Raw genomic sequence first — 26407 nt, 5'->3', positions numbered from 1 at the left:
ATCCAGAGCCCACACTACAGCGTAATTTAAAATCAAAGTTAAATGTTTTTGTTTGTTTTTTCATTTTTAGGAGAACCAAATACCAATGTTGTATTTAAATCAGCAGGAGATTTTCAGGAGTACTTCTTGCTGCATTAGGCTTGTTGATAAATTGCTTAGGGCTGTTCTTGACAAGGCTGCTGCAAATCTCAGGTATCCCCATGCCTCTCCCTTCTCTCCTCAGAAACTGGGACTCTGCAACTGCCGGTGAATGTACCAGACTTACCTGTGGACAGACAGGCACACAGGAGGGGTTATCATACAAATGCACACCCTGGGTTATGAGCCACAAAGATAACGTGTCCAAGATTAGATACTTTCAGTTTTGGGCTGTGGGTCCTGTTTTGGTGTCAGCAACCTTGGCAACATTAGAGTGGATAAGAGAAATGAGAGTGGCATGCTTTCGGGTTTGTCGGGTTTTCTTGCACGTACTATCCAGTGTTTGCATTGGTGCAAGGATGGGCTGGTGCCCTGGGTCATATCTGACCTCCAGGCTATGTGGTTGTCCCCAGCAAGGATTAGAAGAGAATGGGGAACAATGACTGTGTTGGGGCCGTGTGCTTTTGGCTCCTACACTGCCCAGTAAACACGGGGCTGAGCAGTGCCTACAGTTTAACCATGAAGCTCCTGCACATGCAAGCCAGGGCTTGTTCCTCAAGGAGCATGCTGCCCTGTCCTCCATCTGGCTTGCTGGCTGAAACCTGGGCAGGGCACTAGGGGCTGCTGGTGAAATGTTGGTCTTAATTCAGTGGCAAAACTTCAGAGATTCATTGGAGCATCTCCGTTTCCCAAGTCATTTCCCAGCCTGAGAGTGCCCTCTGGCGTATGCAGGGGACGATAAAGATTGTAGTTTATTGAAGTGGTTTTACTTGGCTTCCTCCTTTTCTTAACACTTTGCAGCCAGTGTGGTTATTTGCCAAAGGCTGCCAGGTAGGTGCCTGCCATAAAGCACCGAGATGTGACCCCCAGACCAGGCCCATGTGTTGTCCACATTTATACACCCAGCAGCCGATGGTCGCTTTTTTATTGATACTGACCATGTGCAGCATATAAAGCAGGAGACATCTGGGCCACAGTGTCTCAGATCCAGTTTCCTTCCAGCAATGCCTGGTAGGTGTCCAAAACCAGCCTGCAGCAGGTCCTGCTCAGGCTGTGCCCAGGCAGTGCTGCTCCCCCTGCCCTGGGTGCTGTCTCCTGGCACAAGCCTGTGGCTCCAGCACAGAACTGTTCCAGTGATAGGCTGAATCTCAGACCCCGGGCTGAGTTGGTAAACTGGGCTTCAGTGAGGTAGGAACCACCTTTTATAAGCAAACAAAACCTAGCCCTTTTCTCTTGGAGGAAGGCAGGGCATTTAGAAGCGGTGGTGGCGTGAGCGTACATTGCCATAGTTACATGGAACTGGAAACAGACGGTGAATGTGAGGCATAAACACAAAAGCTTCAGTAAATACAAATCTTCTCCATATGTAGAGACCTTTCTTGGAAAAACTTTGTCATCTTGTCTATGTTACCACATTCTGATTTTAAAAAAAAAAAATTAATGGTTTCAAAACTTTCTGTTGGCAGCTGCAGAAACAAATGTGCTGGTACAGAGCAGAGAAGCCTTTTAAGTGCTCTGGTATTGCACTCTGCTGGGGACAGAGTGGGTGGTCAGGGATTGCAGTGCCTTTTCTGGTGGCTGCTGATTGAAGGCACCTCATAGTGAAACAGCAAGGTCGTGACATTTTGAGGAATTAAGTCAAGTATGGGCCACTCTTTGCATGCCCTTTCTTCTTTCCTCCTTGCTTATCTCCTGGGGTGTTCTCCAGCATGAGTCAGAGTATCCTCATTCTTCCCAGAGTTAAAATGCATGTAGTAGTCTGCCAGGAGGTGGTCCAGGCTTGCAAAGCTACCACTTCCTACCCAGAGGTGGGACTGTTGTCTGCATCAACTGACTGGCATTCCTCAGCCACTGCCAGTGGAAGAGGAGATGGGGGCTGGAGTCTGGGAAGACCCATGCTGGGGTTGGGTGCTCTTCTCCACCTGTATGGGGGCTGTACTTGGATGTCTTTATTGGTGTTTGCTTCTCAGCAGCCAGGTTTTGCTCACATTGTCTCCCTGCTCTCTGCTAACCTTCCTTTTATCTCTGTGTTTTTTTTCCCTTAGGTCGAAAGCTGAGAGGAAAAGCCTTTTATTTTGTCAATGGCAAGGTGTTCTGTGAAGAAGATTTCCTGGTAAGCATCCAGTTGGCCCTTGTAATGACACATTTCAGTGTCCCCAGCAGACACACAGCCATTCTGCCTGTCAGTTTTGCCTGTGTTTCACATAGTTCTAATCTGGCATCCTGCCTGGCCCTTCTGCTCCAGCACCTACCCAGAGCCAGCACCAGCCATGGTGGCTGCCCACATGTGGTGCTGGAAGTATCCAAGTGAGAGGCCATGGTTTTGTGGCGCAGAGCCCCTGGTTGAAGCCATAATCTGTTGTGATGGCTCCTTCAAAGCACGTCCCTGTGGCCATATTGTGGAGGCAGGAGTGAGATAAATGGCTACAGAAGAATGATGAGTGAATTTCCCTTTTCAATGGACTGGGTTTGCTTAGGCAACTTAATGGACATCTTTCTGTTGCCCTCAATGGATTTTGTGTGATGTAAGTGAGCATCCTTGGCTGGTGGAGATAAAAAGCCATATACCCTTCTGCCTCTGGGTCCTGATAGATTAATCGTTCACTGAGACTTGAAAAAGTTGTATTTGCCTACTTATTGGTGTAGTCTAGTGATTTCTGTCAGAGACAGGTGAGTTAACCTTTGCTCTAATCAGTATATCTACATAGGCTGAAAATCAAAAAATTGATTAAATGCATCTAAAATATTTCATTTTTCAAGTTTGCACTTCTGCCATTCAGACAGATGATATACTGTGCCTGAGGTGCATGTCATGGACAAGACAGACAGTTCCTTAACGACAGATCTCACCAACAGCAGCAAAAAAGTTGCCCAACTTGGTTGTTATCCTATCAGGGAGCTGGGACAATACCACTGACCTCAGAGAAGCTAGCACTATAATGGTGCAATCAAAGAAAGAATTTGGCTTTTCAAGCCTATATATACAGATATTGTAATATGAATATGGGATAAATGCAAGTAAGTTCCTGGCTTGTAGATTCATGTGGTGAAATAAGCACGTAATAACTCTTATTAGTAAATGCCTTATTTGCATGTGCATTTATGGTATTTACTTTTCTACGTAATAAACTTGAATTTCAGACTTGGAAGTTACAGGAACTCATAGTCCTTCTGAACACGGGCAGTCTAGTGTGTTTACAGAATATCCTCTGGGGACCCATACACACCTTCATATAACGAAAAAAGCATTGGGAAGTTTAGCTTGTGTAAGGAGCACAGAAAAAGGACCAATAACACATATGCAAATAACACCCCACAATACACTGTTGTTTATGCTTGACTGGCCTTGCGAAAATTTGAGAGAATTCTTTTTTGTCCTTGCAGTATTCTGGTTTCCAGCAGTCAGCTGACAGGTGTTTCATTTGTGGTCATTTGATAATGGACATGGTAAGTGATAATTGCTTTACGAGAAAAAACTCCCACAGCTTTTTAGAAGAATGCATCAAAAGCAAAATATATTCATATCCAATACTGTGAGATTGGTAGCAGAAAGAAAATCCACTAAGCCTTTTGTTGATTTTTTCAAGGAAGTGAAGCTGGCACCCTGCTGTGCATGGTGCAGAGACTTTGCTCTGCCTGTTTTCGGTGCGTGTTGAAAAGCAGAGCCTTGAGCTCTTTCATCCCCTTTCAGGCTTCCCTGGACAGTGTATTTGAAATCCCGTTGATGCTTCCTGCTCAGCAGTGCCATGGCTCTGCAGTGCTCTCTTGCTGTGAGGCATCAGTGCAGCTCTCTCAGCCTGTCTTTCCCATGTACCTTCAGGATTAAGCCACTTCCTTGTCATTTTTGGTGGGTGCTGGTAGTCTGGGGTACAGGTTTGGCCCAGAGTATGTGCTCCAGACCTCAGCTGAGATCTGCCCAAGTCCTTGCAAACTCTTCAATAGATATGTTGACATCCTGCTGAAGCAGGATTAGGCAGGTACCATCCACTCTAGATGAGCATGGTGTGGGTAACAGCTCAGGGGGTCAGCTGGCCTTTAGCCAGCACTGGGTAGCATTTAGTTAGATGTTGTTCAGAGGGAGACTGGTGTAGCTGGTGGTGTAACACTACAGCTGAGGAAAAGAAATTAGGAATTTCTGATTCATAGCACACCTCCCAAGATTTTCTAATGCTTATCATTAATTATCTTTTTTTGCCTGCTTACACTGGAAAGCATTTAAATTGGAAAAGGTATGTTTTACTCAGAAGTCTGATGCCTCTGCTGATGGACCATGGTATTCCAGGTACCCCCAAGGGTGAATTGCAGCTGTTGAGTTGAACACAATTTCCACAGTCTGTGCTTATTAGAAAGCCAGGCTAGTAAGTACCAAGCTCTGCAATATCTGAGGAGTTATGAAAACCTAGCAATAATATTTGTTTCAGCTTCTCATGGAGAATATGAAGATATATTTCCTTTGTCAGGCTGGTAAATCTTTCCTTGTGATCCTGCTAAGTGTTCTCTATCTGTTGGCTTCAGAAATTATTTTGTTTCCTTTAAATTCTGTTGCTTCTATCCTTTGTCATGCTAAATACCTTGACTGAGTCTCTAGATTGTTTTCTTACCCATGGTAATAATTAATTTCTCTGGAACCAGGTGCTGGTTCCAGAGAAAATATACATTGATATATATTTCCAGAGAAAAATATATTGATTCCAGCTGCTCTTTCCATTCTTTTTAACTGGTTTTTCAGAAGTGGTGGTGAAAAAAGACACAGCCCTGCTGATGAATATGTAATATTGTCTGGTGTAAAGCTGTATGTTTGTAATTTTCACCTTTATTGGCTATTCACATGCATTTTTTCTCTCTCTTGGTTTGTTGCAGATCCTGCAGGCCCTAGGGAAATCATATCATCCAGGCTGCTTCCGATGCGTGGTCTGCAATGAGTGTCTGGATGGTGTACCATTCACTGTAGACTCTGAAAACAAAATCTACTGTGTCAGAGATTACCACAAGTAAGGACGAAAAAACCAGCAGAGATGTTCCAATCAATAAGCCTCTAATTTAGCTTTTCAGCTAGTTAGGAAGTGTAGATTAGTAAAATAGGTACAGGGTTAGAAGTTTGAGGATGGACCTAGACCCTAGAAATTCCGCATTTCTCCTCTTGTCCTGACATTGACTCCTGTGTAACTCTGAGGAAGTCACATAACCCCTGGGCTTCAGTTGCCCCTTCTGTAAAGCAGAGGGAGTACTCATGAAGTGTTCAGTGATGTACAAAATCAGTCCACTTAAAAGTAAGCCCGTGAATGCCTGTGGAAATTAATATGAGTTACTTTTTGAGTAGCTCAGGAGCTGAGTTTGACTTTTAAAGAATCACCACTGAACCTGCAAAGCAAAGCAAAACTAAATTAAACAACTGATAAATTCACTTTAAAAATCACTTGTTATTTAGACAGTAAGATAAAATGACTGTGCTCTTAGCTGGTAGTTTTGATATTAGAGCTGCATATATTTGAGTCCTTCTGGCTGGCTTTGCTCCTTGCTCCGTTTTCTGGACAGGGAGAGTATTAAGTGTTGCTCAGGCAGCCCTTGGAACTCTTCTGTGTTGTGCCAAGATTAGAGTTGTTATAATCTTGTTGCCAAGATTAGTGCCTCTGTATGCCATTGTTGTTCTGAAATTATGCATATTTCCTTGCGATTTAATTTAATTAATTATTGTGTTATAAGGCCTTAAGAAACTGTACAGTCACATGGTACTGTCTCTGAGGTTTCCTGCCCCAAGGTTGCCACTTCTTTTGATGTGTTTTTCTGGGGATAGTCCTGCTCAGTTTCTCCTCATTCTCTTTTCCAAATCTCTCAGTAGCAGCCAAGAATTTTACAGGGGATTTTGTATTTTTTCTGGTACTAAGTGTAAAATATAAAGTCTGTTTTTGCCTGATTGAGCAACATGTGCCAAGCATTACTTAAAATCAGTGCTAAAGTGAATTTATGATCTCAGGATGCAAAGCTTTCCTGTGGATAAGTTATTTACAGGCCTCTCTTTTTGTGTTGATCTATAACTTGCCTTCAATTTCTCATTGCTCTTTCAGAGTTTTAGCTCCAAAGTGTGCAGCGTGTGGACTTCCCATTCTGCCCTCTGAGGTGAGAGCCTTTTATTCCATATCCCCTTGGGGAGGGAGCATCATGTCTCAGGTCTTGCTCTCTTTGACACTTGACCCTATATCAAGATGAATGTGTTTATGGATGGGGAGAGATGGTCGTTTGCTCTGGAGTGCAGCCTTTTGACCTAAGCTCATACGCTGTTCTTGAGATGTGACACTTCTGCTCGATAGCGAAGCGGACAGGCTGCTTTTTTCATCTCCTGCAGGATTATGCTGCTGTAGTTTCATGTTCAGGATAATTTTCCTTTGTGTCCATAAATGTTGGTGGCACACATGAATGACTTCTGTGTGACCCCTCTGGGACTAACTCATTTTAATACTTGGAGGAGATGAATCTTAGCCAAAACTAATTTAAAATGCTGAGAAATGTGATCTAGTGAAATTACCAAATCATTAATGCATAATTTGAGGTAGATGTTACTGTTAAACAGAAAGAATTTTACCTTTCTGGTGTTACATTTTAGAGGATATCTGTAGTCAGTCAATGATGAAGCTTTGCTGTAAAAACAACTGCAAGTGGCAGGATTTATTTGCGGTCCCCAGCCAGCCACCCAGCTGCATTTCCTCAACATTCATTTTGTTGCAGGAAGCAATCTACAGAGTGCATGTGTCTGATCCTGCTGTAATCCTTTGTAATTTCTGCTTTGCTCAAATGCTTACAGGGGTCTGATGAGACCATTCGAGTTGTGTCCATGGAGAAGGATTACCATGTGGAATGTTATCACTGCGAGGTAGGTCAGAAGCTTTCCTGGGGAGTAGGCGCTTAATAGTGATAACTACTATTATTTTTAAGATGGAAATAAATGTCCTGCCTTCCAGTGGCAGTAGATGAGCAATTCAAACTTTGCATTGTGCGACTCTTTCCATTGGTGGCTGAAAAATATCCAGTTTGAGGACAAAAGTTTTTGCAGCAATGTGTTTCAGCTGCAATTTCATTTGCTATCCATAAAGTTATGGGCAAAGAGTTAGTTATTGCTTTTTAAACTTGGCAGTTTATTTGTTAATGAAGGAAGCATGGTGACTTAGTTAGGTTTATTGCTGCCTTTCAGAAACCTTGAGCTCCAGATCACATTTAGTGTATCTGATTTCCAAGTCAGATTGTTCAAAAATGCTAAGGCGATGACTGATCCTGTGGGGTGTAAGTTACCTTCACTCTCATAGGAAATGAACATGTCATTGGGAATGGACAAAGGATATGGCTGCACAAAAAAAAAAAAAATCCGGGAGATGCCAGCCCTAAAACACCTTTTGGTCTCCGTGCAGGTCTTCCAAGAAAGCCTTCATACTTCTGCGCTGTAAATTAAAACAAATAGTTGTCTTCCCTCACTGTGCTCATAATGGAGTGACAGGAGGCCCTGTCTCCACAGTCTGGTTTCACATCAGTGCAACTGTAATGTGAAGAGGTGAATCTTACCTGAGAGTATAAGGAGATATGAGCACATTTCAAATGTGGTCGCACCTTGCCACAAGATAAAGGTTATTCAATAAAACTGCTTAAGACAAATTTGTACAAGGCTGCCCATCACAATGCCTATGCCAGATGTTTTCCTTCTCATGACACACTGGAATTATTAGGAAGGAGCTGTTGGCTGGGTGTCTCCTGTCCTTGTCACAAAATCACCTTCCTGGAAGCCAGACCCAGCTCACACTGGAAGACAAACAGAAGCTCTAATAATTTGCACGGCCTCTCTTTGCAGGACTGTGGGATGGAACTGAACGATGAAGACGGGCATCGCTGTTACCCACTAGATGAACATTTGCTTTGTCACTCCTGTCATCTGAAACACATAGAGAATGGCACAACCCCAGCAGCTGCCTACCAGCACCACTACTAGCCAGCGTGGCTGACATCGGAAAGCCGGGACAGAAGACTTGTTACGTGATCTCCCTCTCCCTGCCCTCAGCTGATTTCCTGTGCATGTTTTTCGCCAGTCGGCAACATTTCTGTAAAAGGATATGAGAGATTTTTGGTGGATTCCCAGAGTTTGTATGCTTGTGGATTCCAGCTGTATCAAACCATGTCTACTTGACCAAGAATGTGGCATGTTATCTAAACTGATCAGTTTACTTTTATGTGCCTTTTTCTGCTGCCTGGAGATTCCTCTTGGCTCATTTTGGAAGATTCTTCAGTGAAAGCACAATTTGCTGTTGTGTCTATAAACTCAGATCATGTCATGCACAATTAAAAAGCCAGAGGCTGGCTTGTCTGCCTACCTGCCAGAGGCATCCTGTCAATCTACTGTTTCCTGACAAGCACATTTCATCAGGTTCCCTGAAGGACATCAATGTATTAGTACCAGTTTCTAGACAGTCTTTCTCTTTTTATTAATTCTTTAGGAAAAGAAAACAAAGGGGTCTGTGCAAAATGGCACACTCAGACCTTTCTGTTAATTCCCTGAACTCCAGTATCAAGTCTGACTGTAAAAGCACCAACTTTCTGAGCACAAACCAGGCATACTGTCTAGCAGCTGGAGGCTGACATCCCATTTCAAACAGAACAAAAAACTGGAACAAACTAGGCTAAGCTACTGCAATGACTTGGGGCCCAGGCTTGTGTGTCAGCACGACACACAGGGGCCAGTCTGCTGTGTCAGAGTCTGAATAGTGGATCATATTTGGAAAGGAAAGGTCGGGATGGTGAAAGTGTGGACACAGGGGAAATCCATCCTCATTCTTGCTTGCAGAGCTTGCTTTGAAAAAAAAGCTCTCTGTACACAGACACTTGGCCTGGGTTTTTCAGTTTGTCCCCACAACTCAACCCTCAGCCTGGCCACTCCTTTCCATGGTGTTTACCCAGCACAAAGCCATTTCATAATGGTGCTTATTTAGAACTCAGGGAGCAAACTCGAGATTGTTATGAAGGCTTTGTTACACAGGGATTTGGAACCCAGCTCCACAACCTGAACTCAGATGAGTATATTGGTATAAACAGATTTGCTCCTGTGAATAACAGCTTATCTGAGCAAGGAGTTAGCGAGTTTGGCCCTTACTTTCCATTCTGCTGAGAAAGCAGAAAGACAAATCATTTCTTTTTTGAACCCCCCCTGCTTTATAGTCAAAGAAATGTGCTCCCCCACAATATGTTACATGTATGATAGCTGTGCCTGCAGTGCATGTTCTGTACCTACCGAAGCTGTGCAGCCCCTAGCGTACAGGTACAAAGCTTTTGTTTAAGAAAAATCTCTTAATTTTAAGCCTTGGATGCGTTTGGGGATCTTAGCTACTATTTCCCACATTTTCTGTGGAAAACTACATAAATCCTCAAGTATCTATGCTAAAGATTTAAATTTGGTTCTGACTGGCAGAGGATGGGATGACATTCTTGAAGATCTTTTTGGTGAAGAAACTACAATAAATTAGCTGAGCAGTGGCACTGAGACTCACAAAAAGTGTCTGTGCCGAGAACTCACTACGGTTCAACCAAACCTCTTTTCCAGTAGCATGGATGTAGCTTGAACTTCACTTGATGTAGTCAGACTGCCTCGTGTACCCATCTGGAGCAGCACAGGTACCAGGTAGCAGCAAGCTGCCTGTCTCTGCCCATGCTAACAAACCAGCATGCCGTGGCTGAAATGTGAGTGTCTGCAACTGCACAAGCCTCGGGAGCCTGGTGGTTTTGGCACGGAGTTTCACGGGGCCGATGGACCATCCAGCCTTCTGCCCCATTCAGCTGTTACCACCTCTGCCTGTTCCTGCTACTCTTTGGGATGGGAATGGCAGCTCATGGCTGGAGGTTGATCCTGTGCCAGAAACCACCCAGACATGCAGCCCCTCAGTGAGAGACTGAAAGCTCAAGGTGGGGACTTTTCCACTGTGAAATATATGTCTTCCGGGAGTTTTATCTGTGGTTTTAGAGGAGGTAAAAGTGACCCCAAGTATGTGAGCCCCCTAGAGCCTTAAATTTAGCCTCCAAATGCTGGTTAGTGAAGGGATGGGAGCCAGCACAAAATATAAAAGGTGCTGTACCCAGGCAGGATGAACTGGGGGCAACAAAACAGCCCTGGGCAGATCTTGTAGTGCTCTCACCTTGGTGCATTGCATCAGCTTATGTCCTGCAGCACAGTTAGGCCAGAGCGGGAAGGGGAGTGTTCAGGGTGTGGCTGTGATCTTAGGACTGTCTGAAGGGACTGAGGTGGAAAATAACACCAGCTCACATCCCTGGTAAATAATTCAGATAGTCCTGGGCAGATAGCTCCCCTCCCTGAGCTGCTTTGGGCAGTAAAGGCAGTGAGGTATCAAAGTGGCTTTTGGAAGTGAGCTGGAAACACCAGCATTGGTCATCTGTTGCTGTCTCTGGGAGACCAGCTACTGTGTGGTTCATGCTTTTGCTAGCTCTTGATTTTTTTTTAGAGCAAGCCCTTGTGCACATTCTTTGGCCTTCATTTTGTAAAGATCTGAAAACACAAGTGGGATTGATACTTTCTTTTTAAGCTGCTGTTTAAACTTCTGTCTCACCCTTGTAGCCTTCCCCACAACCTCAAAATAAGCAGGAAAGAAGGGGATGGGGAGAAGGACAATTTTCCTTTGTGGAAAGCCTTGAGCAGCCAGCTTGTGGCAAGCTGTCTTGCAGGAGCTCTCTTTGCATCACCAGAAAGTTTGGCCTCTGCTCCCACACAGTATCGTCTTACCTCTGTCAGCCATCCCGTATCCCTCAGCATTGGGGAATGAAGGCTGCCCTACTTTCAGTTTTGAGGTTCCCTATAAATTAGTAAGTGCCAACACTCTTCTGTATTTACGAAGGGCTAGAAATGACAGTGTGAAAGTGTTGAAAAAGGAGCTTTGTGGTTTTGAAGCTAAAGCATCTACTTCATTGCCCTGCACCTCTTTGTGTGCTAACTTACACCAAATCTGTCTTTGGGAGTTGGAATTCATTTAAGCTCGGTATTATTTCTCCCAGGCTGTGGGTGTCCGAGTCCCTGTTGATTTTTCCCAGCTTGTCCCTGACTGTGCAGCTGCCTGATAGTAGGTCCAGCACAGGGAGAGGCAGGGGCATCCTGCACAGGGAAGGGAGACTTCTCCTCCTGACCCTCTGCCAGCTGTCTGTGGAGCTGCAAGCCCTCACTGCCTGACTTCAGGCAGCTCCCCCAAAGGAAAAATTGTAGCTCTGGTGCTGGAGGTGTGAGGCTTTGCATGCTCTGCAGAAGAAGTTCAAAATACTTGTTAAATTCTGCCTATCCCCTGGCTGATACGTGTTGGGTTTTGCTGTTCACGTGAACCTTGTTGCCTTTTAATTTATTAAGATACGGAAACGTGCTATGAAAAAGTAGTCTTGGTTCCTCCCCCATCGAGTTCTTCTGACTGGTTTTAGAGTAGGGGACCCTTGGAAGTCCCATTGTGCTGGTAATGAGTAACTCTCATGCAAATAGTTATTCAAGTGAATTCCCTGAAGCCTGTTTTCAGGAACCAGAGCTTAGGAGATTTTTTTCATTCAGGTCATGCTGTTAAATTTCTATTGCTTAGAATACAGAAACTCATTTAAATAGGGATTTTTGCATAAGAGCCGGGGGAAAACCCCAGCTATAGAAGAAGCAGACACTTTTGTGTAATTTAAAGTGTAAGAAACACCTGTGATCAAAGTGATTTTTGAAATTGCCCTGATATTAAAACACAGGGAACAGCAGTTTCAAACACCCTAGCGAGCAGTGTTTGAAGAGATCTGTGGTTCTTCAGTTTCTGAGTTTCATTTGGGGGCTTTTAAAATATTTTCCCAGTCTTTCAGACTTTAAATGATTATAATTTTTTTAGATCTTTTTACTACAAAGTGAATAGCTGCTTAGTCTGGAAATGGTGGAGTTTTCATCAACATCGGGTGTGCTGTGGCAGCCTTGAAAGGGAGAAACTGGGCTTCTAAGAGCTGGTATGGCTCTGGCTGGTCATTCAAAAGAGAGGAATATCTTTGGCTGCCGAGGGAAAAAAGTCACGTGGGCCTTGACTGCCTGCTACGTGCTCACCTTTGGGGTGGTGTGTGCTGTTGTGTCTGTGCACCTGGATGTGTGGTACGTGCTGCCTCTGAGACACCTGCCTTTCACACCTCTGTGCCCATGCCAAGTGCTTGTAGGTGCATCGTAAGCAACTTTCTGTGCATGAATGTAAGGACAAGTTGACCCAGGCTTCATCACTGGGAAGATATCTCTGGAGTCAGTACCTATGGGCAGGGAAGGGCTATGGCCAGATACACATCCCTTTTCTCCCATCTTCTGAATGCCTGCACCACTGGGAGAAGCTGGGAAGGAGTTTGCATCTCTCATTGTGCAGCATTCATGTGTTCATTTTTCTTTTCCATTTCTGTGTCCTGCCATGAGCCCAGACAGAGCCTGGAGCTGCCACCCACCCTTTTCCTATAGAGAAGCAAAGCTTTCCTGAGAATAAAAATCCTTACCCACTTTCTTCCAGGGCAGCCAGAAGCTTGCATGGCAGTATACATCCATAGCCCACTAAAGACAAGATAAGAGATGGGAAGAAACTGTCCCCACATGAAAAAACATGGCATAGAGCCCTGTGAAGGCAGGAATGCCCTGCAGCCCTGGTATAGGGATGACGGGGCTGCAGTTCCCAGCCCTGCTGGCACCGACCCTCTTCCCCACGCAGCAGGTCTGCGGCTCATGGCCCGGAAGGGACCCAGGCACACACACAGGCTGTGGCTTTCTGTATGCAGAAAGCACATCCAGAGCCTGGCTAGTGATACTGAATGGTACTAATTATTTTATGTTTCATTCAAAGCTCAGCTCCGGGAGAGAGTATTTTAGGATTTGTGCTGGTGTAACTAACCTTAGCCTCCTGTGAACACAGACCTCTTTTCTTCTGTGCTGTTAAGTATTTATAAAGAATGAAGACTGGTAGCAGAACAAAGCCACTGGCCTGTTGTGATTTCAGTGATTAAACACAGTATCTTAAGCAGCACTAAGAGTCACGTCTTTCCTAACGTTATGATGATTGTCAGCACCCGGAGTCCACAGGGGGGGAGTAATGCTGTGAAATGATGGTTTCCCAACCTCTGCTTTCCTCCTGTCCCCACCCCCCATCAGTGGCTGCAGTACGGACTGGTGGGGGGGCACCTGTCAGCGGGGTTCTCTGGGGATTTCCAGTCCTTTGCAGACAGCTGGTACTTGCTGCATCAGAGGCTGTCTTGCTCTGGCATCCATCTGGGGAGACCCCGGTACTGGACTAAGGAGCTGGGAGGGATGTGCTGCATGTGGGAGCAGATTCTGGGCCCAGCATGGGGGTCTCCTTTGCAGCATTCATGGGAATGGATTCTTTACAGGGTTTTGGATAGCATTGCCATGGATAGCATTGCCATGGATCTGGGAGGCAGGCGGCCACATGGTAACAGTGACCATGACGCCTCATGTCTGAAGACTTGATGTTCCTGGATACTGCTGGCCAAGCAGCACTGCAGCAGCATGGAGCTATCAGCTAATATGAAGCAAATAAACAGGAATAACTAATTAGAGTTTGGGGTTTCCCCTCCTTGATGCAAGAAGCTGTCCAAACCCAGGGCACGACACTCAGCAGGCTGGATCCAGTGGGAAATTGGCCAGGAGGTGCCCCAGGCTTGCTCTGTGCCAAACCCCATGACCTGGGCTCATTTCCCCTTGCAGACGGGATGCCCAGGTGGACAACAGCTGTCCAGAAGGTGGTGCCCATGGTGGGGAGGCTGCCAAGGGCAGGAAACCCTGCAACACCACCCAACCCTGGGGGGTTTGGAGGCCCCCATGCTGGGTGCATGAGGGTTCCCGCCCTAGGTCTGTGTAGTAGTGTGGGGGCTGCTGGCAGCACCCTCGGACCGAAGTCCAGGAGAGTAAAATAAAACACAGGGAGAAAACGGCGGGAGGGAAAAAAAAAAAAAAAGAGCAGCCGAGCCAGCCAGGAGTCGAACCTAGAATCTTCTGATCCGTAGTCAGACGCGTTATCCATTGCGCCACTGGCCCTGCTCGGTATGGTGGATCAGTCCCTGAGCCCTTCAGCGCAGCTCTCGCGCGCGGCCTCAGCCAATGGCGAGGCCGCCGAGCCTGGTCGGCTCCGCCCCTGCCTTCCAATAGGCGGCGCCCCCTTCCCTTGGGTCCCCAGCGCGACCCGCGGAGGTTTGTCCGAGTGGGGCCCCGTCGCCTGCCAGCCCGGGCGCCGCCGGTCAGGCAGTCTGCTCAGTCAGTCAGTGATTCGGGCGGGCGGGGCGGAGTTAGCCGGGTAGGGCCGCGTTTGGAGCGGCGCCGGCCCGCAGGGCCGGGACAGCCCCCACGAGGCCACGGATGGCGACGGCGGCACCCGCGGGAACCACGGCGCCGGCGGCCTACACCAGCCTGAAGCTGTTGAGTGACCCGCCGGGGGCGGGGGCGGGAACGCGGCTCTGGCACCTGCCGGACGGAAGCGAGGGAGGGAGAAGGAAGGGCAGGAGCCGCCGGCGGCGAGGCGGCCGCTTGTCCCGTCCCTTTACTGCCCGTGCCCTTCCTGGCCTGCCCGCCTGGCCCTCCCCACGGCCTTGGACTCCCTCGCTGTCCCAGGTTAGGACGCGGAAGGGCTTGGCCTGAGGCGGCAGCCCGGGCGGAGGAGGGGGGGATGAGGGAGAAGGACTTTGGCCGCGGACACGGCACCGGTCCCCTGTCACCGTCCATCCCACAGCGCTGCGGGCGGGCGGCTCCCGTGTCCCTGTCGCTTCCCTCCCGCGTGTACAGGAGGACGGTGCCTGCCTGGCTTCCCTCGGCGTGAGGAGCCCGGGCTGCCCAGAGAGGTCGTGGAGTCTCCTTCTTCGGAGACATTCCAAACCCACCCGGAGGCGTTCCCGTGTCACCTGCTAGAGGTGACCCTGCCTGGGCAGCGGGGTTGGACCAGGTGATCTCCAGAGGTCCCTTCCAACCCGGATAATTCTGTGATTCCGCATTCTTGCTTGTAGGTGGCAGCTGTAGGGCTCGGGCGCTGTGTAAAGCTGTGTGTATGCAGCGCTGCTTGCCAGCAGATTTCCTACTCGTACTCGCCCATCGGTTTCTCATGGCACAGCTGGGGGTTTTTTTGTCATTTGATGGTTTTGATGCCAGTTAATGAGTTTGAACTGTGATGACTTTGAACTTTGCGGGCTCTCCAGTGCAGTGCCTGCTATGACTTTTCCAAATAAATTCTCATAACCTCCCGGTGTAATTTTTTTATTAAAACAAATACTTTCTTAGGGGGAGGATGTAACCCTTTAAATGTGTGTGTGCCAGATGTTTGTTTGTTGCCTTTAATACAGCAGAAGAAGTTGCGTAACCAAAAGCAGTACGAAGTTAACACTGCAAGAGGCATCTCCATTATAAACCCTCACACGGGCCAGTTCAAATTCCCGAGGAAATTACTCTGGGCATGAGATTCTTCATGACTGTCTGAAGCTGAAAGTGAAGTTTCTTTTTGTGTCCTAAAGGCGTTCCCAGGCTTTTGACCTCTAAGTAGTAGCTTGAAACTCTGTAATTGAGTTACCCATGCCATTTTCAGGAAGCAGTATCTGAAAGTGATTCTTAAGCCTGATTTACTGTGCTTAATGCTCTGTTAAATTTCATTTGACAGTCATCTTTTGGATTCAGAGCAAACATACTTAGATCTTTTGGAGGTCTGTATAAACAGTTTGCCATAATGCTGTTAGGTGTTTCAAAGTCACTGGGCTTCTTATTTTGATCAAACAGTTCTGTGAGGGTACACGGGCACTGGAGATAACTGAGTACTGCTGAGGAGTAAGATCAGTGATGGCTGAAAGACTTGTTTATTTGGCAGAAAGCTTTTTTTCCCCTTGTCACCTAAACAGTATTTGTCTTTCTTTAAGCTGATCTTGTGATCTTTTTGCCTGCAGAGGAGCAAAGGTGAGTTGTGCGAGTAGCAGTTGTGTGGCTTGTAGTACAGAGTTGTTATTACTGAGAATTTTTTCAAGTAAAAGCACTTCTCTGGATACAGGCTAGTAAAGAATTCTTTCATTCAGAGTTTAGTCTTAGCTAAAAGTAAGCTTTGATCTTTTTAGAAGGTTGTCTCAAATGTAGTTTAACATGATTTTTTTCATAAACAATTGTGTTCTGAAAAATGAGGTTTGGGTTTTTCTTTTTGTTACACCAAGTTGTGGTATGCCTGCAGACTTTCAACCATGCATTTGAAGATATAAGGTCATAACTTGGGTGATGAGTCAAACTTAGCAGGTTGACAAGGTCAAAGGAGAATGTTCTTCTGAGAAATCCGGGCTAGACTTGAGTTTGGGGATTTAATGGTGGTAGCAGTGTTTGGCTTAGTTTTTTAATCTGACTATTCATTCTCACTATGCAAAAGTCAGATTCTGCAGCTGTACTTCATCTGGGTAGTCTGGGGGATGGATCTTCACTGACTGTAGTGCTCCGCAGGCTCCCATCCCATACATCCAGCTGTGGGTTCTAGCTCTGAACTCAAACCTCTTGTGTTTTTCATGTTATCAAAAGTCAAGGTTCAAGCCCTTTGTGCTTTGACCGGTCTCATCAGTCAAGTTCAGGTGATACCAGTAAAAATGCTGATGCCTCAAATCTGTATTACTGTTGGAACTATTTGAGTTACACCAACAGTTATCGGGGAAAACTATAAATGTGAAAACTGCTGTCCATAGTTGTCATCTGTGGCACTGCTATACCTACTGAACTTCCTCTTGTAGCCTTGGGAATAAACTGTAAAGTTCAACCAGCTGTTGTAGGTATTTTATCCCTTACTTGTGGGTAGTAGTACAGCTACCAGTCCAGTTAATATATAAAAACTGATTGTTAAAGCTGTTTGCAGAATAGAGAAAATCCTGGCTGTTGTTTTGGCTCAGTTAAAATCACTTTTTTTTTTTTTTTTTTTTTTTACTTTGTGCTTGGATGAAGACTTAAGTTGCTACTTGCTACTACTTATCTTAGTATCATATGGGTCCATGACACTAGCTGGGTTTCAAATTTAACTCCTCCTGCCCACAGTTATGCTGCCTTATGTGCTTTGTGAAAGTTCTTGTCAGTCTTTAGTAGCCACTGCACCTGAACACAGTGCCTTCTGCTTGTCTGTATTTGGGGAGAGGTCTTAAAGTGCATCTTGTTTTTGGTTTTTTTTTTTGCTAGTTTTCTAAAATGAGTTTTCAGAGCTTGGGTAACACTTCTAGAAGGAATAACTACACATCCCTTTTTTCTACTCAGTCTAAGAGGCTGCCAGGGTGAAGCTCAGGGATGTTGGTAGAGCAGGAAGCCAACTTAAGCTGTAAATTATTTTCATTTTAAGTGAAACTTCACTGGAAATAGATGTTATGTAGCTGTGCCTTTAATACGTCTTTTTTTTTCTAATGTTTTTTTCCACTGCTGTTTTCTAAATCCTGGGTTTCTTTTCCCTGCTCTATGGGAGATGTTCCAGTTCTTTGAGCTGTTTTCTGCTTGAGGAGAGTAATATTTATGGGAGACATATAATTAGCACACCTGCTCACCTAGAAAATCTGGAATCTCTGGAGTGCTGAAACCACCAGCATGTTAGCACTGTTACTTAACATACTGCTGGAACTCTGTGCATAAACTACCACCTTTTCTGTGTCTCACTGCAGACAAATTTGCTGTACTCAAGACACCAAAGGCATCCCTGCACAGTACAGAGTGTGCTTTTGTCTTGCTTTATTATAGTATTTAGGGGCTGACATCAAAGAGTTTCCTGCGTTAGAGCATTGTTAAGTATTTATGGTGAAATAATCAATTGCTGAAGTAAGGGTTTGGCTGCTGAGACCTAGAAGGCTTAAGTGATATTGGGTGAAGTACTATCTTTAGTGGCCATTAGAGCATGATGGGTCCTCTTTCATGCTGTATCTGAATACAGGAATATTCCTATCTGTAAGATCAGTCTAATTAAAATGAGGGATGCAACTGTGCATCATCTTTTTGATATACAATGATGCTTTATAGTATAATTAATGAAGTGAAACTTCACAACAAATATACAAACAAAAAAACCCTATTATCTCACCTAACTGTAAATGAGTCTGACTTTACACTTGGTGTAAACAAGCAGTGGTTTGGGGTTTTTTTTGTTTTCTTTTATGTTTCTGTTTTGTTGGGAGTCAATTTTTTACCTTAACTTTGAGTTGTAGGAATGAAATCTGAGTGAGTTGCTTTATCTCTTGGCAGCAATCCACACAGTTTCAGTTGGAGAAGATTATCAAAATTAAATCCAAATCACCCTCAGTGATATTTGAAACATGAATTTGGTGATTGTACTTCTTCAATACCTCTCCTTTTCTTGAGTATCATGAGTTATACTATCAATTTAAAATGTTTGCATTTATCCCCCCCTTTGCTCTTTAGCAACAGTGAGAAATAGTTCATCATAAGAGTGATCAATTTTCCTTTATTTAAAAAGAAAGGAAATAAAGGAACTAAAATTTTGTGAAGATTTTATGTGCTGTTAAGGTGTAAGGGAAGCAAGATACTGCTGATAAGAGTTCTTGATGCTTTGCATGATTCTAGACATCAGTGACAATGTAGCCAAGGAGGCAAGCAAGCTGCAGTGTCAAATATGATGACTATACAAAAGCAGAATGTGGCCTGGGGTGTGAAAACCAGTTCTAAAAGTAACTACAGGCACTATGGGCTTCTGTAAAATACAACTTTCCTTATTTTTTATATAATACTAGCATTTAGATTTTGATCTGTTCCTTATTTCATTAAAAGAATGGAATTAATCTGTCTGCAGATTCCTAGTCATTGTGAGTGATCCTCTCTTCAGCATTTAATATCTCCTTCTCACATAAGTAAAACTAGTATGTGTGATGTCTTTCTAAGCTTGTGACAGACATACAGACTTGGTAGTGAGTAGGGTTTGTGGACGAACCTATTCCTGTGTAAGATGTTCATCCGCTTCCATTCTGAAAGAGAAGTGAGAGGCAGTCGTTTTAACTATAGCAATATTGTGGTAGAAAAGATCATCTAAGAATGAGACTATTAGCCTAGTTCTCGTCATTGGTAAGGTTGTAAATAAGCATTTGGGCTGAAGACACTTCAAGTCTCGGCCTCTTTCTAAACTGTATTTGTTTTAGGAAACTTTGAACTTCTTACACAAATGAAGCAAGCACTAAGTGAATCATCTTTCTGTTGAAAACTTTGAAGAGCACCAGTTCTCCCACTTATTCTGAAGCAAGAATTTAACATTTTGCAGGACATTAGGCTTTCCAGTTTGTGTTGTGTAGTGGTATTTAAGGCAGTTTTTAAAGGTGATGCCAACAAAGAAATATTTGTTCAAGTTTGGTCAACTTTGTAGACTGCCAGCTTGATTTCCTCTTGCCCCTGCCTTCCCCCCCATCCAAGACATCCAAAACAAAATCACCCAGAGCTCTGAAACAGTCAACAACAGTTCTATTCCAGTGTGCTGCAAGCTGCTGAAGCCTTTTTGGTCCATTGAGCTGAAAACAGGGTTGACTTGTCTTATATTCTCCATGATGCTTCTGTCAACGAATCTGGTCTTGAAGAGGACCACGGGAAGGAGGACTTCGAATGTGAAATGTGCATTTCTGGCTTTGCTTAAACTACGGGCATTGGGTAAGAGGAGATAAATGTGATTAAAAAAAAATTGTTAAAAGGTCAGTGGTGGTGGTAGGAGATAACATGGTGTAGGATTTGAGAGAGAAGAGTGCTAGGGGCTGGCCTAACAAAGCAGGGCATATGATATGTACTGAGAGACCAGGCATAATTTGCACTGGCAGCTTTAATTCTCTCATTTTTCTTTTCAGTTTGTGGACTACAAGAGTAAAAGACTTCATGTTCCTCAGGAAGAAATTGCTATTCTTGAGAGTGGTTGAGAAAACATTTGCTTATATGACAAATATTTGGCACCTGTAAGCTTCTTCTTGGTTGGGTGAAAACAGCCTTTAACTAATAAGCATGTGAATCTCAGTGCTGAGACTATGGTGGTGTCATGGTTGTGTTGCACTTTCTAGTGTAAAGAGCAGCTTTTAAAAATACTGATCATGGATGGAAGTGGTCATTGTGCTCTATATAGTCAGTGTAAATGTCTTGGCCATATTGTGCTCTTTATATGGACTATTCAAAACCTGGAACTATTGTTCTGACTGTTTTCTTTGGACACTATTCACAACCTGATGTTAAAATATGGTTTTTTTCAACTTATTTTGCTTAAGATAATCAGATGAGTAAGAGCACATAAGCATCTGTATCAAAGGCATAACAGATCCAATAGTAAACATTGCAATGTCTCTTCCCCATTTTCTGTGTTGATCTTGTGTGTCAGCTGACCTCCCAGAAAAAGCTAAGTGTTCAACTAAACCAGCGAAAGCTAAGGAGCTGCAGCTTTCTCTTGTGGAAAAAATGTGTACTGCTGCCTCCTGCCAGCTAGCAGTAGGTTTCTGACTGCTCCTTAAGTAGTTTATCCTGTTTGCTTTTTAAACTCTAAAAAGTTGAGGGTTTGTAGGTGTCTTGAAGCTTGTCTTGCCCCTTTTCTATCTCTGTAAGCTTGTTTGCTTTTCACCGTAAAAACAGCTCCCATTATTGCTATGAAACTCCCTGAAAGAGCCAGGGGTGCATATGTGCACTTGATCAAAAGCAGGAACACTGAAAACAAAGTTAGGTGTTTTAAGGCTACAGCGTTCAGTGAACTGCACGTTTGTATTTCTTACTCTGATGTTTTTAGTTTCAAAGATAAAGCATTTAATGTGTGCATTTAATGTGGGTACATGAAAGATTTAAGAAGGCTGATTTACAAAGGGAATACTGTTGATGTGTTTCCCATTTTAGGACCAATAGACTAAATTTCCTGTAAAGAAGTTAAATGATCTGATGAACAGTTAACACAACCAGCTGTAAAGCAATTAATAGTTATGTTGTTTGGTGGGGTTTTTTAAGTTCAGTTAAGCACTTGGAGTCCTCTGGCTTTCCTCAAGCTACCCAGAGAGATTGCGGAATCATCATCCTTGGGGAGAGTCAAAACAGACCCTAAGAAATAAGGTTTAACTCTGAAGGTAGATAAACTTTGAAGTTGGCCCTGCTTTAAGTGGGTGGCAAGTGTGGTGTTGGACATGTTAAAAGAGGTCTGGAAGACATCTTTCAAAGGGCTCTGTGGTGAGTTGACCCTGGATGGATGCCAGGTGCCCTCTGAAGCAGCTTTATCGCTCCCCTTCCTCACCTGGACAGGGGAGACAAACTACAATGGAAGACTTGTGGGTGAAGATAAGGGCCAGGAGAGATCAGTTGGCAATTATCATCATGGGCAAAACAGACTCAACTTGGGGAAATTGTTGCCAATTTATTGCCAATCAAATTGGGGTAGGATAATGAGAAATAAAGCTGAATCTTAAAAATGCCTTCTGCTTCTTCTTTCTTCCCCATCTCAACTTCACTCCTGATTTTCTTTACCTCCTTCCCTTTCCCCAGTGGTACAGGAGGACACAGAATGAGGTTTGTGGTCAGCTTATCACAACATTTCTGCTGCTGTTTCCTTCTAAGGGGTAGAAGTCCTTCTGCTCCAGCATGGGATCCCTCCCATGGGAGGCAGTTCTCCACAAACTTCTCCCATGAGAGTCCTTCCCACAGGCTGCAATTATTCCTACACTGCTCTAGCATGGGTCATGTCCATGGGGTGCAGTCCTTCAGGAACAGACTGTTTCAGCATGTGTCCCCTGCAGGATCACAAGTCTTGCCAGGAGTCCACTCTAGTGCAGGCTTCCCACAGCCTCCTTTGGGCACATCCCCATGCTTTGGTGTGGGGCCCTCCACTGATGGGCTCCACCTTGGCCAGCAGTGGGTCTGTCCTGGAGCCAGCTGCCATTGGCTCTATGGGACACAGGGGAAGCTTCTGGCAGCTTCTCACAGAAGCCACCCCCCTATAGACCCCCTGATACCCCCCTGACTCTTCTGATCTATATTAGGATTCTAATTCAGCTTTCTGAAGCATTAAAAACTCCTACAAGATGTGAAGAAGTACAAGATCTATTTAGGGTGAAGGAGCCTAAAAATATCTATGCTGTTACCAGAACAAGAATTTTAAAACTCTGACCCTGTGTCTTGTCAGGCCTTAAACTAAGAAAAGTCACTATAAGAGTCAGGAACACTAGTTCAGGAGTGTACAGCTACAAGCCACTTCTGCAAAACTCTCCTGTCAATGTGCAATGTAACATGCCTGGCTTTTTGCAAATATCTCAACAGGTATTTTTTTTTAAGGAGTACTTCTGAAAACTATGTTTAATTTTATGGCTACCATTTTACTGCATTTGGATTTCGTTTGGGAGAGGAAGAGAAAGATAGCAATGAAGCCTGAACAGGATTCAGTCAGTGTGTGATTTGTGTGGTGGGGAGCAGACATGTGTGTGTCACGTAGACCTGGCTAACAAAGCTGGGAAATGGTAGTGTTGAGACACCAGCTTCAATAAATTAGTGTGCCACTTTTCAACTCTTCCATTTTTTTCTGTGTCCAGTGGATTCTTAAAATACTACTGTGAAACAGGTGTGTTTATCACTTCGGACATTATGTTTACTAGACTTGCATTAGGGATGTGGTACTTCAGTTTCTGATATGTTTGGAAGTTTTTGGTTTAAAAACTTTTGATTTTGAGTTTTGGTTTTGGTTTATCAGGCATACTTCAAACCTATAGGAATTAAAGTGGACTCACTTTCATGTCATTACCTTCTGGTAATAAAGAAGAATTAAGAGTATTAAACAAGCCATGAATTTTGCAATAACCGATTAGCTGAACTTGCCTTTTTTTTTTTTTTTTTTTTTTTGGCACTGTCAACATCAGTGGCTTTTGGGAAGTAATCCAGTGAGAATTTTATTTTGCAGCTGAAATAAGGTGTAAAATTGATTGCTCATGTCTTCAGGTGGTGAAGAATAAACAAACCCAAAGTCAGTTTTACTAAACTAATTCAATTTTTCCTGTCTTAAAGGCATATAACGCCAGAGAAGTTCTATGTGGAAGCCTGTGATGATGGAGCAGATGATGTGCTTGCTATTGATAGAGTCTCCACGGAAGTCACCCTTACAGGTACTCTCTTCACCAGTATTTCTCAATATGTTCTTCTCTCTCCTTTTTGTCCGTTTTGCTCTTGGCACTCCAAGAAGACCTCAGAACCTTACTGAGATAGTACTGACAGAATTGGTTTTAGTTACTGTTTTAAAATTGTGTTTTGTATTCCGTCCTGCAAAGAGCTTTGTTTGAAGCACCTTTTGGCTGTGGGTAACCAGGGTGGTGGTGCTTGCCTGTTTTTTGGTAAGACTGCCCATTACAACAGTGGAAACTGACTCATCCAAGGTAGCTGGGATTGGTGCTGCAAGTTCAAGATCAAAGTGTTGAACATTGGGGTTCTCCAACTTTTCCAAATTGTCCCAGCACTGTCTTTTTCAGCTGATTTTTCATAAAGCCTCTAGAAACAGCAACAGTAAAAAAACCTTTGCTCTAAATTTCATTCTGTGTTGCAAGTTGGGATTCCAGTGTCAGTGTGAGTAGTTTTCATCATGCTGATGTCTTTAATGTCTTAACTTTTTTAAGAATGTGAAACCAGTGCATAAAACCAAAGGACTTCAATTAAATAACAATGAAACAAAGGCAATGGGAGACTTCCCTTTTGATAATTCAAGAGTTTGTACTCACAAATCTCTAAACAAATAGAAATGCTATAACAGTATTAATATAAAAGCAGTATTCTCTGTCTTTTATTAGGCCTCTTGTATACTTCATGTAAAAGCAGTGTGCCTGCCCAATCCCACTGATATTTTTGATGTTGTAGTATAATATTTCAATTTCTTCTTCAAAGTTGTCACTTCAAAACTATAAAGATAGCTATCCCAAGTCTTTTTTTAGTCTACATGTCTCTCATTACTGGTCTTTTATCAGATGAACCTGTGTTCAGTGTTTAAAGCAGGGAGATTAAAGAATTGTCTTTCTTGGTTTTCTGGGAAAATGCTTCACTCTGTTATGGGTGTTTTGTTTTGTTTTTAAACTTCTTTAATATCTTTTCTGTTGCTTTAGAAAAGTAGATAGATGAAAGTTAAACAAGTTAAACGTGCTAAGACTTTTAATTGATATTTGGATACCTTTTGGATCTCTTGGTATGTTGTTGGGAGTACTGCATCCCTTGCCATATCTATGCTGTTGTTGATAGTTTTGCAGAGATAAGCCAAAAGGTAAACTGTGTGTCCTGAAATGGAAATAGACTGAGGCTCAGAAGGAGCACTGAGAACTGGGAGGCACAAGCACTTATGGTTTGTTTATCCTTGATGTCTTACTGGTTTCAAAACAAAGATTCTGGAAGCTGGCAGGACAATACATTATTGAGGAGTCTACTTGCTGTATTGTCATATGAATGAGCTTGAATTTATTCCATTGATTGACCAGTTTGATTAAACATAAGAAATTGTGTTAGAATGCTTCCACATCCTTCCCCCCAACTCACCATTAGGTTTTGCTTCTTGTACTTAAGACTCTAGCAAAACTTGAGATTTGACCAAGAGGCTTTGGAGTTTAATAGTTTTCCAGTATAGTCATGAAGGAAGCATTCTGAAGTTCTGATGTTGTTTTCTTCTGCTTTTCAGTTAAGAAAGATGTTCCCCCTTCAGCTGTTACACGGCCTATATTTGGTATTTTGGGAACAATCCGATTGGTGGCAGGTAAGGAAAAAAGAACTGTGCCCTTTAAAAATACTTAGGCAAAATATGTTACTAAAGAAGTTTTAAAGGCAAAAATAGTATTTGCAGGTACCTGAGACTGCACTTTCGTCAGTATGATAGGCTTTCCTTGTGGCTGTTGGAGGCTGGAGGTATCCAAATATAGGTTATCATGAATGTTCATATACCTCTTAAACCAGTAGGTGCTCTAAAGGCAGGGTTAACCGACCGTTGTTTGAGTTTTAAGGAATGCCTTTCAAATGAGTGCAGAGAACCTCATCTACTTACTCTTCATAACTGTTTTAATCTTAGCTGCAGGATTTGATGCAACAATCAAGTTGTGAAGTTTGACTTGAAATCAATAATCTTGACCCACAGATAGCTGAGTGACAGTGATAGACTAGTAGGTACAGCTGTTCAAGTAACGATTGTGTTCCAACTACCCTAAAAATACACAGAAAATCCAACATGAAAAGAAAAAGGCAGATGGAACAATTCTAATTCTAGGGAGTTGTGGGATAAGATAAGAATAAGCTGTCCAGTTTTTCTCAGTGTCTCGGTGGTGTTCAGATCTAAACAGTCACTGTTGTAAATAAACCAGATGCATAAAGTGTAAGATTTCAGGAAAGTAAGCGTTGCTACTCGAACAATCCTTCGTGTAGATTTTATTAGAGTATGAGACTGAAATAGTCTGAAAAATGATGTAATAAGGAGCATGCATGCTGAATAAAATCTCCATATGTAGAAAGAATTTACGATCACTCACTGCAGTATTCTCAACAGAGGCAAAATGTCATTGTGTTGAATGCAGTGACATCTGACAGGATCTTAAGACTACTGAACTTTCTATGCCCATATTCTAAAGAATTGTGGAGCTTGCAGGGTAAGAGCAATGTAATGGATACCTGTGTCATAGGTGCTTGACAAGCTCTGACTGTTTTAAAGGGGAATTTTCACCACTTACAGGCATGGTAATGACTTCTATTCATCTGACTGAATATTAAATAAAATATAGGATACACAAGTCTCTTAAAAGCTGGGTTTTCTTCATTCTACCCTCTAGAGCTTTGCACTGAGTGTTAGTATGCAGCTGTCAAGCTAAAAATGGTATCATTTAAAGTAAATGTTTAGTTAAGTGCTATTAGGCAGTTCACTGCTATCTGTTAGCTGTAAAAGTGGTCCGTTATCTAGCAATGCAGTATCTTTAACAAATATAAATATTCTTTACCTTTTACAGTATTAAGAGTAACCTTTTTCTTCAAAAACAAGATGACACTGAAATAAGATAGGCTTAGAAATAAGGCTGTGTTGTGTTTACCTACAAGTGTAAGTTAATTGCTTTGAGTGCTGTCCATGATTATGGGGCTTTTTTGCTTTGTTACTTAGACAACAAGGAAAACAAGAAACTTCCTGTCTTAAATTATTAAAAGAAACCCAGTTCTTTGTTCCGTTTTGAACCTGCTAGGATGAATATTTTTTTCAGGATAAGTTGAATGGTCTTTTTGGCTTTTGAAGCATTCTTCCTTTCATGTATTTTGGACTTG

The 26407-nt window shown here is 43.5% G+C and overlaps 2 protein-coding genes and 1 non-coding gene across 4 annotated transcripts in view; 2 read left to right on the top strand and 1 right to left on the bottom strand.

The window, feature by feature from the left end:
- Positions 1-13175, top strand: part of LIMD1 (LIM domains containing 1) — a gene marked incomplete at its 5' end in the record, with an annotated part of 32460 nt that extends 19285 nt beyond the window's left edge. Inside the window, 6 exons of the mRNA XM_018075767.2 lie at positions 2184-2251; positions 3523-3585; positions 4999-5129; positions 6204-6255; positions 6938-7006; positions 7973-13175. Coding sequence (XP_017931256.2) covers positions 2184-2251; positions 3523-3585; positions 4999-5129; positions 6204-6255; positions 6938-7006; positions 7973-8110 — 521 coding nt within the window. The remainder of the gene's footprint in view (positions 1-2183; positions 2252-3522; positions 3586-4998; positions 5130-6203; positions 6256-6937; positions 7007-7972) is intronic.
- Positions 13176-14130: 955 nt separating this feature from the next.
- TRNAR-ACG lies at positions 14131-14203 on the bottom strand. The gene has a single exon. It is a non-coding gene; the product is annotated as a tRNA-Arg (tRNA).
- A 299-nt stretch (positions 14204-14502) lies between these two features.
- Positions 14503-26407, top strand: part of SACM1L (SAC1 like phosphatidylinositide phosphatase) — a 31089-nt gene continuing 19184 nt past the window's right edge. The window contains exons 1-3 of one of the 2 annotated variants that reach the window (XM_018075747.2): positions 14503-14580; positions 23147-23244; positions 24792-24866. In XM_018075747.2, coding sequence (XP_017931236.2) covers positions 14522-14580; positions 23147-23244; positions 24792-24866 — 232 coding nt within the window. In that variant the 5' untranslated portion in view covers positions 14503-14521. Of the gene's footprint in view, positions 14581-23146; positions 23245-24791; positions 24867-26407 lie in introns of those variants that run through there. The other variant, XM_029961828.1, reaches the window with a different exon arrangement.

The sequence above is a fragment of the Manacus vitellinus genome, unplaced genomic scaffold, assembly GCF_001715985.3.
Source record: "Manacus vitellinus isolate BGI_N305 unplaced genomic scaffold, ASM171598v3 scaffold_3_pilon, whole genome shotgun sequence".
NCBI classification, from domain to species: Eukaryota; Metazoa; Chordata; class Aves; order Passeriformes; family Pipridae; genus Manacus; species Manacus vitellinus.
The sequence above is the reverse complement of the archived record's forward strand: the minus strand, read 5'-3'. Positions and strand labels throughout refer to the sequence as shown.